The following is an 18,174-nucleotide window of genomic DNA, read 5'->3' as shown; positions in this document are numbered from 1 at the left end:
CCGTGGGGCCCTTATACCGTGCACGGTATACTTTTTCAGGGTATACTCTTCATGCCGTCGAGCTCTTATACCGTGTGCGGTATAGTCTCGTCCACGGTATACACAATATAGATTGGAAGGCTTATTTGAAGCAAATGAAATATACCGTGTGCGGTATAGTCTCGTCCACGGTATACATTATACAGATGGTAAAGCGTATTCTACAGAAATGTAACATACCGTGTGCGGTATACTCTCGTCCACGGTATACATTATACAGATGGGAAAGCGTATTATACAGAAATGTAACATACCGTGTGCGGTATACTCTTGTCCACGGTATACATTATACAGATGGGAAAGCGTATTCTTGTTTGAAAGCTATTTTAATGGAAAGTGTTCTTAACTATGTATCAAGATAATCGGTTGTGTTTGAAGACAGCTACAAGGAATAAAATTTGAAGGGATTTTTTTTTAATTTTGTAAATTTCACTTGTTATGCAAGAGATATTAAATATCAAAAATATTAATAATTTCAATATTGGCTCATAACAAAAATTTATTCAACATAATATATTTAAATATTTATATACAAAAATACAATTGGTACATCATAATTCACAGGGATTTATGGAGAAGTATTCATTAATTCCATCCAGTTAATAATGCCATTTTCGATAACAAAATATTTTTAATAAATTAATTGCAAAATGGTATGGAATTATACAAAAACTTTCTAATAAAATTTTCTTATCACTTGTTAGTGCTCAAAAAAGTGAAAAGTCTTACTTGGCTTCATTGGTGTTTTATAACTCAAACGGTAAAATAATTGAAAAATTTCAAAAAATGTTCATCGATATTAAGTTATTTGAACTAATTAAACGGTAAGAACGAGGCTTGTGCGTCTGATTTATTTATTCATTCCAAACTGCGAATGTCGTAAACCTTTTTTAGTCACAAAACTATAGTTAGTGTAGTAAGATACACAAACATAAAGCACTAAAATAAACAATGCAACAGTCTCAATTATAACGAAATGTGAAATACTCAAACCAATATCAAGCCACGATCCTTCATTTTTCACATAAAATAGAAAATGCATTATCATAAAATCACAATAAATTAAAATAATGTATAAAACATTTTTGAAAATTCCATCGACTACAATATTTATGGCACGAAAACTAGATGTAACAATTATAAAAATAAATATTGTTTTACATAATACTAAGGCGGTCATCAAAAATGGACTAAATACACTCACAAAACATATCACCCACATTGGATCAAATGAATTAATACTGGCAACATTTCCAATACCGAAAAATGCAAATAATAAATAAAATAACTGTAAATATTGTTAAGGGAAATCACTACTTACAAACTATATTTATATTATTAGAATCAATTTCAATTTTTTACAGGCTTTTTCTGTGATAGATGACTGTAATTTAGCAATAACTCTCTTCACAAAGGCGGCTTTATAACGAGTATTTTCGGGGTTTGTGTTTGATATCAGAGACAAAGCCGCTAAATCACTTCATAACAATACATTTCAATAGATTCCAAATTATGGAATTTCAATAAATTTTCCAGCGATTTAAAAAGGATACATAGCAAAAAGCTCGCCTAAAATCATGCATATTTAAACTTCGCATTGGATTCTTCATGTATGTGTTAAGTGATGGATTAAACGATTTAGTATGTAACTGAAAAAAAAAAATTATAATTCTTTCATAATATCTAGGAAACTTTTAAAGTAAAATATACGAAAAATAATGGATCGATTTCAGTTGCAATCGTTTTTATAAATTTACGGCAGCATACTTTCTACACAGAGGGGCGAGCAACTGAACTAAGTAGAAATGAAATCCAGAATATTTTCTACTTCATCAAATTATAGTTTCCGTTTACGGAAATTTTCTTTATTATTTTACGGTTTTTTAGAGTATTTCCAAAAACAGTACTCATTGTAGATGTAAGGCAGCTATACTGAGCTAATGATTTAATTCAAAATGAATAGGTAAAATTTTTATCTATATGAAGAATAGAGCTTTTCATTATAAATGTTTCGAGAATGTGGAGACCTGATCCCGGAATTAAGCACATATATGATAGCTAGCGAAAAACTGACATCACAGCTGAAAAGAATGACCCAAAATTAGTGGGTTTCAAAAAAAATTCCAAGAAGATCGGATAACAATTGCCTGTGTTATCAAAAAAATCGAATTTTTGAACTTTATGACGTCATCAGAATCCAAAAAATTTAATTTTGCTCTATCACATCCAAATTTTATTCAATTTTGATAAACCAAGTATGTAATCCTACTAAATTTGGGACATAATTTTCAAATTTATGATCAAAATTACCCTAGCTCTATAAGATTTCAAGAATGTGGACGTCTGGTTCCGGAATTAAGCACATATGTGATAGCTAGCGAAAAACTGACATCACAGCTGAAAAGAATGACCCAAAATTAGTGGGTTTCAAAAAAAATTCCAATAAGATCCGATAAAAATTGCCTGTGTTATTAAAAAAATTGAATTTTTGAACTTTATGACGTCATCAGAATCCAAAAAATGTAATTTTGCTCTATCACATCCAAATTTTATCCAATTTTGATAAACCAAGTATGTAATTCTAATAAATTTGGGTCATACTTTTCAAATTTGTCATCAAAATTAACCTAGCTCTATTAGGTTTCAAGATTGTGGAGGTCCGGTCCTGGAATTAGGCACATATGTGATAGCCAGCGGAAAACTGACATCACAGCTGAAAAGATTGACCCAAAATTAGTGGGTTTCAAAACAAATTCCAATAAGATCGGATAACAATTGCCTGTGTTATCAAAAAAATCGAATTTTTGAACTTTATGACGTCATCAGAATCCAAAAAATTTAATTTTGCTCTATCACATCCAAATTTTATCCAATTTTGATAAACCAAGTATGTAATTCTACTAAATTTGGGTCATACTTTTCAAATTTATGATCAAAATTACCCTAGCTCTATAAGATTTCAAGAATGTGGAGGTCTGGTCCTGGAATTAGGCACATATGTGATAGCTAGCGAAAAACTGACATCACAGCTGAAAAGAATGACCCAAAATTAGTGGGTTTCAAAAAAAATTCCAAGAAGATCGGATAACAATTGCCTGTGTTATCAAAAAAATCGAATTTTTGAACTTTATGACGTCATCAGAATCCAAAAAATTTAATTTTGCTCTATCACATCCAAATTTTATTCAATTTTGATAAACCAAGTATGTAATCCTACTAAATTTGGGACATAATTTTCAAATTTATGATCAAAATTACCCTAGCTCTATAAGATTTCAAGAATGTGGACGTCTGGTTCCGGAATTAAGCACATATGTGATAGCTAGCGAAAAACTGACATCACAGCTGAAAAGAATGACCCAAAATTAGTGGGTTTCAAAAAAAATTCCAATAAGATCCGATAAAAATTGCCTGTGTTATTAAAAAAATTGAATTTTTGAACTTTATGACGTCATCAGAATCCAAAAAATGTAATTTTGCTCTATCACATCCAAATTTTATCCAATTTTGATAAACCAAGTATGTAATTCTAATAAATTTGGGTCATACTTTTCAAATTTGTCATCAAAATTAACCTAGCTCTATTAGGTTTCAAGATTGTGGAGGTCTGGTCCTGGAATTAGGCACATATGTGATAGCCAGCGGAAAACTGACATCACAGCTGAAAAGATTGACCCAAAATTAGTGGGTTTCAAAACAAATTCCAATAAGATCGGATAACAATTGCCTGTGTTATCAAAAAAATCGAATTTTTGAACTTTATGACGTCATCAGAATCCAAAAAATGTAATTTTGCTCTATCACATCCAAATTTTATCCAATTTTGATAAACCAAGTATGTAATTCTACTAAATTTGGGTCATACTTTTCAAATTTATGATCAAAATTACCCTAGCTCTATAAGATTTCAAGAATGTGGAGGTCTGGTCCTGGAATTAGGCACATATGTGATAGCTAGCGAAAAACTGACATCACAGCTGAAAAGAATGACCCAAAATTAGTGGGTTTCAAAAAAAATTCCAAGAAGATCGGATAACAATTGCCTGTGTTATCAAAAAAATCGAATTTTTGAACTTTATGACGTCATCAGAATCCAAAAAATTTAATTTTGCTCTATCACATCCAAATTTTATCCAATTTTGATAAACCAAGTATGTAATTCTACTAAATTTGGGTCATACTTTTCAAATTTATGATCAAAATTACCCTAGCTCTATAAGATTTCAAGAATGTGGAGGTCTGGTCCTGGAATTAGGCACATATGTGATAGCTAGCGAAAAACTGACATCACAGCTGAAAAGAATGACCCAAAATTACTGGGTTTCAAAAAAAATTCCAAGAAGATCGGATAAAAATTGCCTGTGTTATTAAAAAAATTGAATTTTTGAACTTTATGACGTCATCAGAATCCAAAAAATTTAATTTTGCTCTATCACATCCAAATTTTATCCAATTTTGATAAACCAAGTATGTAATTCTAATAAATTTGGGTCATACTTTTCAAATTTATGATCAAAATTACCCTAGCTCTATAAGATTTCAAGAATGTGGACGCCTGGTTCCGGAATTAAGCACATATGTGATAGCTAGCGAAAAACTGACATCACAGCTGAAAAGAATGACCCAAAATTACTGGGTTTCAAAAAAAATTCTAATAAGATCGGATAAAAATTGCCTGTGTCATTAAAAAAATTGAATTTTTGAACTTTATGACGTCAACAGAATCCAAAAAATTTAATTTTGCTCTATCACATCCAAATTTTATTCAATTTTGATAAACCAAGTACGTAATCCTACTAAATTTGGAACATAATTTTCAAATTTATGATCAAAATTACCCTAGCTCTATAAGATTTCAAGAATGTGGACGCCTGGTTCCGGAATTAAGCACATATGTGATAGCTAGCGAAAAACTGACATCACAGCTGAAAAGAATGACCCAAAATTAGTGGGTTTCAAAAAAAATTCCAATAAGATCGGATAAAAATTGCCTGTGTCATTAAAAAAATTGAATTTTTGAACTTTATGACGTCAACAGAATCCAAAAAATTTAATTTTGCTCTATCACATCCAAATTTTATCCAATTTTGATAAACCAAGTATGTAATCCTACTAAATTTGGGCCATACTTTTCAAATTTTTGGTCAAAATTAACCTAGCTCTATTAAGTTTCGAGCAGGGTTCGAGGATATGTATATCATGATATATATCCGATATATATCACGTGAATATTTATGATATATATCAATACAAAAATGATTTTAAAAATTTAATATTATTAAGTAATTTTTGGTTAAAACCTACTAATACTAAGCTCAAATCGTGTCGTGTCAGAAAAAATTCGTTACTAAAGAGTAAGTTTAAGTAAGATTCAGAATCGGAAGATGATCTAGCTTTATCTTCCTTGCAGTCAAACCAAGCACAATTATGAAACGACATTTTTTTTTTTTTTGATAATTAACAGTTTATTACGAATGACTGATGACTGATTTGATGACTGACTGATTATACTCTAGAGTTATTATTTGTAATGTTTATTGTTTTGTTGCCTAAGTGTAGGTATGACCATTGACTGATAACAATTTAAAAAATTGTTTTTTGTTTTAAAGTTTTTTTTATTTATAAAAATATTATTTTTAATTGATTTTGCCTGATCTAGAAGAATATTTTATGTTTTGGTTTCATTTGTCTGATTTGAAGCGCCTAAGTAAATAAAACCTTTAAAACATTTTAGTTTTTTTTAAATATCAAAATTTTGATATATATCGGATATATATAAAAAATATTCGATATTTTGATATTTATAATAAATATCGGATATTTTCGAACCCTGTTATAAAATTACGATCCACTTTCGTTTCGGACTAAATGATTGACAACCAATGTGATAAAATGAATAACATATATCTTCTTCTCTAGTCCAACTTATTACAGACAGTACGAAAAAAAGACATGATGAAAAGGCTTATTATATAAATTTGATAATTAACAGATATTACGCGTATTTGCGTTTACGTAAGTAGAAAGTTGGATAGAATCGCAACAATTCCCATGTTATGCAAGCTCTACATATCACTAATGTCCGACCGAAACTTCATCTCCAGTCATCTTCGACTTTGCCCGATCCCAACGGAAGCCGAAGGTTCTTGACAGGTTTCTAACAAATAAATTGCTAGGTAATTTTTTTATTATCTTTGGACTTCTAAAGATGAGTTTAATTACCTTTCTATATTATACAGTCAATACAAACCTTCAATATTAAATTTTTTTAAATTATTTATATTATTAATTAATAGTAACTTGGAGCCTATCTTGAACAAAATTTCTAAGAACTTTTAAGCCTTCGGTTTCGGCTGAAGATTGTGGCGAAGTCCGATTAATCAACTTTGGTCGAATACTACTACTATATAAATTTAGCTTTTACCATCGCATCGCCAGGTATACAAAATTCAAATAAAATATTAAATTTATATTGCATTATGCGACTTTATGACAGTAAAAAGTTTTTGTAATTTTGAAAACGGTTCTAAATGACTTTAAAATGATTCATATATCTTACCATATTATCAATATCAAATGTAGTATGTCCTTTAAAATTATAAAAATTTGCTCTATGTTCAATTATCAACCACGTAAATAAATTCACAGTTAATGTAAGTAAAAATATTGGTTCATATGAAACACACAAGAATATAAATGGAGTTGTTAAACCAATAACAAGATTTCCAAGTCGATTTATAATGTTATTACTTCCAAAGAGTGGTACCAAAATACTAACACCTTAAAATGTAAAAATTGTATCTCTATAATTTCTTTTTTTTAGTAGATCGATGGACTCGTTCGCGTTCTTTTTAAGGTTTTTAAGGTACATTATTACAGAATCAAAAACTCTGCTTTTAATAAATTTTAACATAAAAATTTATAGTTTTAGAAAAAGCATTAAAATATGTTCAAAGATTCTAAAATATTTAGTTAACTATAGTAATTTTTAATTTAAGTCAAAGTAGTAGTAAGGGCAAATTAAACTAATGTGATCAAATTGTAATTTGAATTGTGATCAATTAATATTATATTTATAAGTATTATTTATTAAGTTTGTTATAAAATTAATTTTTTCGCGAACGAGTTCATTATTAGCAACCAATTTACCCGTAATAATCCAAGTAACAGCATGAATTTCAGTTTGAACTCCTTCTGGAATACCAAAGTATCGCACCAAATATGTGAGTGTGATTGCAATTAGCAATATACTCGTTTGAAACACACCCAAAATAAGATATTCGTTATTTAAGAAATAGTAGATAAGAACCATCGATGCGATCAGCCACATTATTCCACCTAGAGCACTGTTAAATCACAAGTTTTTTTTTTTTAAATGATAAATAATTCATTTAATTCAACAAAATTATTAAATTTTACTAACAAGACGAATAAATTTGATTCTTTTCCAACGACAGTCAATAATGGAAATATTGCTGATATTGCTGTACTGATGACCCATGAACATAAAACGTTTGTTGTGAATACATTTTTTAAACTAAGATAAGTCCAGCCTCCAATAGCCAGCATTAAAAGACTTAAAATCCATCTATGAAAAAATACTTGAATCTAAAAATTGTTACAAAGACAAAAAACTTTATAAGCCATAATTGCCATTAGATATATTTTCGATTGGATATATTTTGACCGCTATGTGTGTATGTGTTTGCTTGCACTGTAGCTCTTAAACGGGTGAGTCGATTTGAATGTGGTTTTTGGTTTGAAGGGTAATTTGATGTTCTTAGTTATGTTTTAAAAATAATTTGAGGAGTAGGAGGTCGGTTTTTTTTTTTAAATTTTGTAAATTTCACTTGTAATTTACTGGTAATATAATATAAACTTGTAATAATATATAAGAAAGAAATGAATAAGTTACACGTAAACAACAGTATCTAAACCATCCATGGTCAAAAAGTTAAGGTATACGAAACGAAAAAGTGACCCAAAGTTTGATTCTCTTCTCTGATTCTCAAAGAAAGAAATGTGCATAAGTAAAAAAAATTCATTTCTAGTTTCTTTCGGTTAACATTAAAATTACTAGAAATATAAAATCGATTACTAATGATTTACTTACAAATAGTTCAATACCAATTAAATAAAAAATAATATTGTATAATATTATTTTAAAATTGTTTTTATCATAATCTCGTAAAATTTTCCAACCACTTTTCCATGTTTTACGTTTTAAATAAATAGCAAAAAGCAAAACTTGTGGTAAACTAAAATACAGGTAGCACATCATAGGTAATCGAAACACTAAAACAAATTTAACGTAAATTTTTCTAATTTAAAAAAAAAATTGTCAAATAAAATTTACATTTGACGAAACAACAACTGCATGTTATAGTAAATAACACAATATATTTGTATCGTGATGTCTTTCCATATTTTTCCAAGATTTTTTCTGATACGCTATACTTATCTGGTGCATTATTAATCATTTCCTTTAAAAGATTCTCCAAAAGAATTATAATCCATAAAACTATTGACAGGGCAATTGTAATTAGTATCGGTGTTTGATAGAACTTCTGATAAAATTTAATTCCTGATATTGCTAATTCAATCAAATTTTTACTGTGGGAGATCTAAAAAAAACTTTCTTATTGGTTACATGTACAGTTATTCACGTTTTTAATTCATTCTAAGGATACAACTGTTTATACTGAACCTATAGAATAAAAATCATGCAATTAACTTACTGCACTATCATAAGATTTCGAATCAATCAACTCTTGAATTTCATTCAATCTATTTTTTAAAATATCGTTAGTTAATGGTTTAAAACTCTTAAGCCATCTTAAGTTTTCAGTTTGTTTACGTTTTGCTTTATATTGTTCTATAAGTTGTTTAACATTTACAAAATAAGCTTCGGCTATTTCTTTTTTGCTCAAGTTTAAAAATTCATCTGGTAAGACACCCTAAAAATAAATTACAATAAATAAGAAAGAAACCAATAACATTCCAACAACTTTTCATTTTACCAATGAATTCATTGGAATTGGTACACCAATTAAAGTTGACATCAACACAGCAATGTCAATTTGATTAATTGCAGTCATATAATTTGTATTCTTCGATTTCTTTGAAATTCCAGCACCCCATGTTATTATTGGACAATCAGTTTCAGTTGGATCACCAGAGCCATGTGATCCCCAATTCGTCATACCATGATCCGATGTAAACACAAAACTTGTTTTATTGTCATTTTCATAAAATGATTCAATAATTCTTGTTATGCCTCTAATACCTTCGTCCACAATTCTAATATTTTCATTTAATTGCCTAAAATTAATTTATTAATATTAAAATTATTTACTAGATCATTTTCAAGTAGAATACAAGTAAAGATGGAATCCATAAAGCACGGTACACCCGTTTAATGTAATAATTACTTTTTCTTTACATTTTGTTAAAATTTATCCCCTTCAGTACCCACATTAAAATTATTTAGCTAAATTTATAGTTTTAAGAGTTTAATGCTACTGAAGAGGATTGTCAAAGCAATCAAAACTAGTCAAGTTAATTCATAATAATAATTTTTTATAAATTTATTATTATTAATTATTAATATATTTAATATTATTATTAATAAATTTAGTTTGATATTTTTATTGTGGGTCCTGAAGAGGATATATTTTAACAAAATACAATATAGTCGGCATGAAATACTCATCTTAATTTGAATAATATTTTTCAATATTTAACAATGTATGTAGTATTTGAAAATAATACTTTTATACTCCTAATAATCGAGGTCACTAATCTTTTTGATATACGGGACCATATGAAACTTTTTTTAAATTTTTGTCGCGATAAACATTCCTATTAAAATCTTATTTAGCATGTGTTTACAATGTAAGTTTCAATAAACATCTTGTTTATATTTTAATTTAAATGGATGCCGGTAGCCCACGGGCCGTGTTTTGGGGTAGATATTAGCAAAAGCTCAATACTTTTGTCGCAAAATCAATATTTTATTAATAGGGTTTTACGATATCTCCATTGATATTTTAGAGCAAGCAAATTGCCTTATGCACTCCATATTTTTTTTTATTTACCGTGAACCAGGCTTATAAGAATGACCAGCAGTATCAATTCCAAGCAAATGCAAGAAAAATATCATTCTATCTTTGGCCAATCTTTGTCTAAGTATAATATTATCTTTAGCGTTCTTAAAAAAAGATTCAACACGATTAAAAACCCATTTATCAAGTATGGATGTATCTCTGGTCGTACTAAACTGTGTTTCTTTATCGCCATACATAAATATATGAATGTGATTACCACCTAAAATAAAAACACGATAAACATATACAATTTTATACAGCTATATAAAAGTTACATTTATAAATTTTGAGGGTGAAGTCTTCACATCAAAACGACTAAATTCAAACAAACTTCAAAGAGTGGACACAATAATCAACGTTCAAAATTCGCTGATAATAATTTTAAAAACTTTTCCTTGATTTTTTTTGTCGAACTCCATACAGATTAAAGCCTAACTGACGTAATTACAAAGAGTAATTGGCAGAATATTTTCTAATGTAAGGCCCGAAATTGAAACCTTTGAAGCCCTCCTGTTTAGGAAATTATCGTCGGTATTTCAAGAATTACTTATTTCAACGTCTAATGAGCTGGATGGATGGGCAGACAACCAAAATTCTGAATTTTATGGTATCTTTTAGACACAAAAATTAAATTTACAATAATCATAACATCGACAAATTGAAAACTTGGATAAAAAAATTATTTTCAGAGAAGCCTCAATTTGGCACAACCCATCTTCTATTTGAAGTAAAAATTTAATTGATTTGTATTCTTTCTATTTCTTGTGTGGAAATTGTGAATAATTACTTCTAATTTTGATAAAAGTCTAAAAAAATTTATCTCACACCCATCCTTAAATACACTGTGTTGTTTACCTTTTGAAAATATTGAAACAATGTCAGGGCTGCCCCAACACCATGACTCTTTGGTTTGATTTAAAACGGAATCAAAATCTACTGGATTCTCTTGCCACCCTTTCATAATAGCACTAGGATCTTCAAAGAATCCTGCCAACATTGCTACATGGCCAGGTCGAGATTCAGTTGGTACTTGAGTGTTAGAAATTCCATAAGCGTAACCATTATCGATAATTTCTCTAATTTAAAAAAATTACAATTAATTAAATAAAAATTTTACCAATAATTTGTTGCACTTACTTTAAGTACTTAACAGATATATCATTTCGAATAGGATGAGAGTTTAATGCAGTATAATTGTACAAAGACTGAGCTCGAAGACCATCAGCAACATATAAAACTAATCTTCGAGCTGCAGGTGTTGAGGGACTAGAATAATTTTCATTTACGTAGGTGATTGTTGTTTTAAAATATATATCAAAAACCGACATCAAAAGTATAATATGAAATAAGAACGCTGTTCCTATTAACCACATGTCTCTTTTTTGCTCAACCACGTTTTAAATTTCAATTTTGTTCAATATTTACATCGTTTGCTGATTAGATTTCTAAAAAATGGAGAATTCCAAATCGTTATCTTATACAAATTTAAACATGTAGCTTCGAATGTTTACTCAATGGATAATAAAGAAATTCCTTCAAACGTCAAATTTCTCATGTTTTATAAATACAAATATTAAAAATTCTTCTTGAAGGTTGATATGGTTCTAAATTATGTATTGCAAAATAAAGATTTAATTTCTGAATTCATTTTTTTAAATCTGTTTGGAAGTAATTTAATTTATTAAAAATTATTTTTGATAAATATTTGTGGTTATGTTTATTAATCATGACATTGACAACTGCATGTGCTGTACTCTAGAGGAATCCAAGAGGAATATTCTTGAGGGAAGTGTGCCATATACTTACCTATTTGCAATAAATCATCTAAATAACGTCATACATTTCTCAAAATATTTATAAACGTTTCAATACTTACGATTTAATGGAATACAAATAATGATAAAAACATACTGCTTATTAAATTACAAAAAAATTCACTTTAATTTGATCAACTGGACATGTTGGAGTGATAGAATATCAAAAAGAATATTTCTACATTAACGTTTTCAGGATTAATTTGAGAATCATCTGGTAAGTAAAGCTTTATCATGGAAACTTCAACCGAAGCATGGTTTGAAATATCTGTATTTAAATACATCAGTATGAGAAATTTTTACCATGGTTGTTATATTATTGATTAAGGTACAAAAACCACTCGGACTAAAGATACTCTGGGCTCCGGCTAGATTTAATGATAGTCATAATTTAAGAGGCATTAGTTTCCAGTCCTATGTTTCCTCTTAGCACTTTGGCTGTAGTACGTACCATTGTACAAATCTTATTAAAAAGCTATTTTACACAAACGAATAAACAGATACATACCACGTCTGTACGTGTATGGGTGACTTACAATCTGCTATACTGACAGTACATTATTCAGTGCTGCGATCTAGATTGGGTAAGTGTAATGAATTTACTTTGAAAAATGAACATTTTATGAAACAACTGGTTGGATCAATCGACAGTTGCATTAAAGCATGCGGGTAAGGTTGACGAAGAAGTGCACTTATCCCAATATTTCATGTTTTATCATTGTATCGTGTCAAAATTAAAAGAAAATAATAAAAGTGATTACAAATTAAAAAAGTTTTAATAAATATTGAATTATTTTAATAAAATATTTCATACGATATCAATAAGTATCCACAGTTTTTATTTGAAAAAAATCAATTTTTGAGTAGTAACGGATAACAGTTTTTTTTGTAAATTAAAGAAGCAGCTGCCGGTTTTTTTAGTGTCCTTATATTACAGTGTTTGTTTTGCACGTGTTTATTTAACTTTAAGTTTTTATTTTATTCATACGTGCGAAAAAGTTTTTTTTGTATTTTTTTATATTAAGTTATAAAAGTGTTGACTTAAATATTATTACCGAACACTGAGGATTATTTATTGAAATGTTATAATTTAGTGTTTTTATAATTAATTTTTATTTGTAAAACCATTTATTTATATATTTATAATAATTATTCATAAAAACATGAGTGTCAGTGAATTAGATGATATAATGGCCCACATTATTAGTGCCGGGGACGGTCTCTTGGAAATATCAAATGACTGTTTAAGGAAAATTATTCGAACAGAACCAATATCAGACGTTTATCATGTGGAACAAACACCATTTGCAAGGTCTGTACTTATAAAAATTTACATAAATTAAATTTCATCGTGATAAGTTAATAGTACACCCCAATTTTCCATAAATTAAATTTTTTGTTAATAATGAGCAAAGGTAAACAATTTTTAACGGCTATAATAACATTTTAGTGGTTACAAGGTCTAATACCATACTTGTGACTAATACTTCTTTAACATTCAACGGTTTTATTTTTATTTCATCCAATGATTGTAAAAAAATAACATGTTGCATGTTTAATGAAAGACTGACTGTTTCAAACTGCAAATTTTACTATTTTTCTTATTGAATAACTTGCCTCAATTTTGTATTATTTTTAATTCTTTAAAGAACAGATGCATAAAGTTTTTCTCACGTTTGTTTTGGAAAGGCTTTGATACATGGTACGGCTTCCCCATGGTTCACCCAATATTTATATTATTTGAGGATTTTCTGTGTATAAGCATTATTTCGAAAGATTTGCTCTTTAGGAAACGCAAAACCTACCTCTTAAATATTGCATATATTTCGCAGCTTTGCATTTGGACAAATTTGGCATTTTTTAATTTATCTGTTATGTTTTTTTATTTATGAACTAAATACAAAATAAGCAACTTAAGGTTCAGTTGGAAATTGATTAAAAATCTTTTGTAGCCAACCGTTAAGGATTTTAAGTTTGTATATGACTTTTCGTTGAGTAATTTTCCATTGAAATTCTTTGGATTACAAAAATGCTAGTGAAATAAGTCAAATTGAAAAATTCTTGATTTAAGCCGTTTCGATACTAAAACCAACTGCACATAAAAAAGAAAAACTTTTTTTTGGTAAAAATAATGACTTTCAAAGTTAATTTCTCCCAAACCGTACAGAGAATCGATATGGATTTTCACAAAAGACGTATAAAAGGATGATAAATTGATAAACAAAATTCCAATTTTCATTTTCACGGTATCGAAATACCTTAAACTAAACTTTCGTTATACAAATTACATTTGAAAAAGTATATATTATGCTTCTCCGAATTTTGATGGGGAAATTTCATTAAAAGACGGAAAAAAGTCTAAATAAATTTTTTGCAATATTGTAGTTTTATGTCAGCCTTGAGAGATGGATAAATCTGACAAAATTTAGTTGCCAATGGGGTTGTTGTATTCGAGGAATTTATAGATTAATGTTTGATTGAATAGTAGGTTATTTTTCTTCAATTCTTATAAGTACCATTTTCGATTTTTGAAATGAAAATCACCGAAAATGTATTTTACCGAAAACTCAATAAATCGACTAAATAAGAAAATTGTACAGAATTGCTGAGCTTCAAAGAGACAAGCATTACAATAAGACGACATTTCTTTCATTGAATATATTTGTGTTGATAAATTGAGTTTTTAAATTGGTTTTAATGATAAAAACATAAATTTCTCTTTTTCCTCGACGGGATTTTGTTTATAATACATATTTTACACAAAAACATATATTATCACTTTCAGAGAGATAATATTGGTTTTATAAGTATGTACACATATAATGCATATTTATAAATTTTTATCAATTTTTTGATTACAAGTAATACGTATTTATGTAAGTAATTACAAATTATCGCATTTATTTTAAAGGATATTATTTATAATATCTTATAAAAGTAAATTGCAAATGTTAAATGCAAACATACGTAAATGGTGTCCTGCCCCCCTGGACGAGTTATTAGGATTTAGTTTGAGAATTTGAGGATGTTATAAGTTGAGATATTCTATGTGTAAGAAGTTTGGAAAAGTTGACTCGAAGGAATCACTTCACGGGTTTTGTTACATAATTTAAATTTGTACTTGTTGTAATCGGTTCATAATATTCAACAAAGCTCATTTATTTTCTACAAAGATAAATAAGTAAGTCTAAAGATATTTGACCAAGCTTTAAGATCTTAACTGTTAATTTTAAGTAAAATATTCTATTATTTTCGATCGTACCAAAATGCGGCCTCATCTAATATTCAACAGTTTTTAAAACTGAATTGTCTCGTAATATTTACAGTTTAGTTTTTTAAATTTTTGATGATAATATGCTCATTTTATAATAAATAAATATTTAATTTTCATAAATAATGTAATAACTCTACCTATTTCCTTAATATTGATTCCGTATAATAAAAATATACCCGACCACAACGGCTAAGTTCTGTTTAGTCGCCACAATCACGTTGGTTTAAAAGTGTATCATTTTCTTTAATATTTCAACATTTTCTTATGTTAAAATATTAACATTAAATTAATTACATACTAGGCTGTAGAATTTATTATTTCTAATAATTAATAAAATAATAAATTTTCCACAAAGATACCAATTTTCCTAGAGTAATTTTTTATTATTATTTAGTCTTAACTGCATAATTTTTTACTTGCTCGAAAATTTCCAGTGTTTATATATCGAATTTCCATGTATATCGATATCTGTTAATATTAATAAATTATTTTGGCAATTTTTTATAAACGTCTTGGTCTTTAGATAATGCGGATATTGAAGATTATTTATTGTAGAAGTTTGTAAGAGTACGCGGGGAAAACGTTCAAAACCAAATTTTTGGGGGCAGAGAGAGTTATTGACAATATTTTATCATATAAATTGATCCGTTTGATAAAATAATTATAGTTGAATGGTTTGAGCGCTGGATCCATAGGCTAAATGTTATGTACCGATTCCCACGACAGCATTTTAAAATGTTAATCGATTCGTTTGATAAAATAATCATAGCTCAATTGGTTAAATGCTGACTCGGTAATTCAGAGGTTGTGGATTTTCATGGTATCATTCAATGATGTCACTTGATTCATTTGCTAAAGTTATTATAGCTCGGTAGGTCAGAGGTTGTAGATTTGGTTCCTTCCACAGCATTTTATTATGTACATTGATTCTTTTGATAAACTAGTTATAAACTATATAACTATACAGCACTCTCAATTGGTAGAGTGCTGACTCAGTAGGTCAGAGGCTATGGATTCAATTCCCATAACGACATTTTATTATGTAAATTCATTATTTTGATAAAATAGTAATAGCTCAGTTGGGTAGAGTGCTATAGCTCGGTAGACCAAAGGTTGTGGATTCGATCCTCGCTCGAGTGTACTTTTATATCATATATCTAACATTGAACTCAAGTAGAAATAAGTAGATCTGTCTTGGTATTACTAATAATATAGAATTATTTCCTTCTAAACCTATAAAATTATACTAGACGATCGACTCCCGTAATTAGGTTTTATATTAAAACTGAATCGAACTTGATCGGCTAGACACTCTATACAATACATTAGTATCCAGATAAGTACATTTAAATCTTGATATATGGAAATTATTATACAAAGGTCATACTATTAAAAATTTTATAAATATGAGTCATGTATTGAATTTACACAAGTAGACGACGTTTTTGAAATAACACAACATATTAATTACTAATAACTTGTATGTTTTTTTTACTTAATGCTTTTTAAATCTTATAAAATATTCAAACAATATATTGATTTCTGTATTTCCATTTATTTTAAAAATGTATATGAAACAGTGCTTCTAAAAATGTTTCAAACCTATTTCATCATATAATGTAAATATTGCTGTTTTTCGATGCATATTTAAATCGAAATTATTCGAGATGTTGGATGAAGAACATCCCGTTTGTCGAGTGTCGAGTAAAATGATAGTTTTTAGTATTTTTATAAAGTGTAAACCCACACTTTTTATGGATAATGTAAAAACTTTTTGTGCAGATATAATTGTCACGTCTTGAGATTTCTTAAATAAAAAATTGTTTTTTTGCCCTGCTAGTAAAATTTGTTATTGCATGGATTGAAGTGGGTTAAAGTTTTGCATGGATTAAATGTAAAGTTGGCAAAAAGGGCCACATTTTACATCCTAACTTTTCTAAAGATTTTTTTCAATTTATGGTGCATTAATATATGAAAAATGCGTTGGAATCTAAAAATCGATTTTTCCTTCTGATACAAAAACAAAAATACTGATGTTGCATGTTTTGCACGAATGTTGATGGCATGTTTTGATAGATTTGACTGTAACGGATGTACTACCTTAAAAAAAATCTATATTGTTTAATTTTAATTTTGTGACTAATGTATTTTTCGAATCGCTTAAATAATTGATTCTGCATACGAAATTCTTTATTTTAATCAATAAAATCAATAATACACATTTTGTGTGGACTACGCAGGGTAAAGAAATGTAATTTTCATATAGATTACTGCAGTAATACCAACAACAAAATATTCAAATTAATATTTAATAATTATAAAATGAATAATTCTAAGAAATATGAGAATGGTTTTTTATAAAGAAAAAAATATTAAAAATTATTTTTAAAATTAAAAAAATCAACCCTCGATTTTAATTTCTGAGAAATAATAATAAAAAAAAATTAATATTTAAAGATGTACATACATATTCATTATTTTAAGATTGCTTTCATCAAGTTTCTATGTATTAACGAAAAAAAAAAAAAATTGTTTAAAATTGAAATTATTCCTTTATAAGGAAATGTAAGCCGGCTATATGCTGTTGATGTATGAAATTATTTCATTATTTTCAAACATTTTAAAATTAAATTTATTCCTTAAAATAGTAGGATTCAAAAGACAACATCTGTAGTGGATTTGATCTTTGTAGGCTAGACTAATATTACGCCTGGTTCATGACGTAGTATTTGACAGCCAATTCAGAACGGCTGTGTAGCGGACAAAATAAATTTAGAATTTTTTATCCAATTATGTTCTTATTTATTGAATATCGTCCTCAATATTCACCAATTGTAAGCTTGCTGCCTAATAAATAATTTTCTAAGCCCACTCAAACTAAGAAAATTTTTTGTAGATGAAAATGTATTTGATAACAGCCTCTTAAATTTTCATTTTTTAA

At 28.1% G+C, this 18,174-nt stretch overlaps 2 protein-coding genes across 2 annotated transcripts in view; one reads left to right on the top strand and one right to left on the bottom strand.

Annotated features, from left to right (window-relative positions):
* Positions 1-591: 591 nt before the first annotated feature.
* On the bottom strand, positions 592-11,741 carry LOC123296176 (GPI ethanolamine phosphate transferase 1-like). The gene is made up of 10 exons (XM_044877638.1): positions 11,283-11,741; positions 11,001-11,221; positions 10,137-10,365; positions 9,060-9,360; positions 8,778-8,996; positions 7,463-7,647; positions 7,189-7,385; positions 6,599-6,819; positions 1,593-1,688; positions 592-1,327 (listed from the first exon to the last, which is right to left on the bottom strand). Exons 1-10 carry the CDS (start codon positions 11,516-11,518, stop codon positions 890-892), a joined length of 2,343 nt encoding a protein of 780 aa, XP_044733573.1. The 5' UTR covers positions 11,519-11,741; the 3' UTR covers positions 592-889.
* Positions 11,742-13,085: 1,344 nt separating this feature from the next.
* LOC123294851 (death-associated protein kinase related) overlaps positions 13,086-18,174 on the top strand; it is a 324,675-nt gene continuing 319,586 nt past the window's right edge. The window contains exon 1 of the mRNA XM_044876026.1: positions 13,086-13,271. Coding sequence (XP_044731961.1) covers positions 13,123-13,271 — 149 coding nt within the window. The 5' untranslated portion in view covers positions 13,086-13,122. The remainder of the gene's footprint in view (positions 13,272-18,174) is intronic.

Source organism: Chrysoperla carnea, chromosome 3, assembly GCF_905475395.1.
Source record: "Chrysoperla carnea chromosome 3, inChrCarn1.1, whole genome shotgun sequence".
NCBI classification, from domain to species: Eukaryota; Metazoa; Arthropoda; class Insecta; order Neuroptera; family Chrysopidae; genus Chrysoperla; species Chrysoperla carnea.
Note: the sequence above shows the minus strand (reverse complement) of the source record. Positions and strands in the feature narration are given on the sequence as shown.

Bases quoted from the DNA above. Each gene is read 5' to 3' on its own strand.
- LOC123296176 (XM_044877638.1), bottom strand. From the start codon at position 11,518: ATGTGGTTAATAGGAACAGCGTTCTTATTTCATATTATACTTTTGATG. The intron at 9,361-10,136 runs GTAAATAAAAAA...AATTAATTTTAG, and splicing joins TCTTATAAGCCTGGTTCACG to GCAATTAAATGAAAATATTA. The intron at 1,328-1,592 runs GTATCCTTTTTA...CAATATTTACAG, and splicing joins TTAGGCGAGCTTTTTGCTAT to TTATTTTATTTATTATTTGC.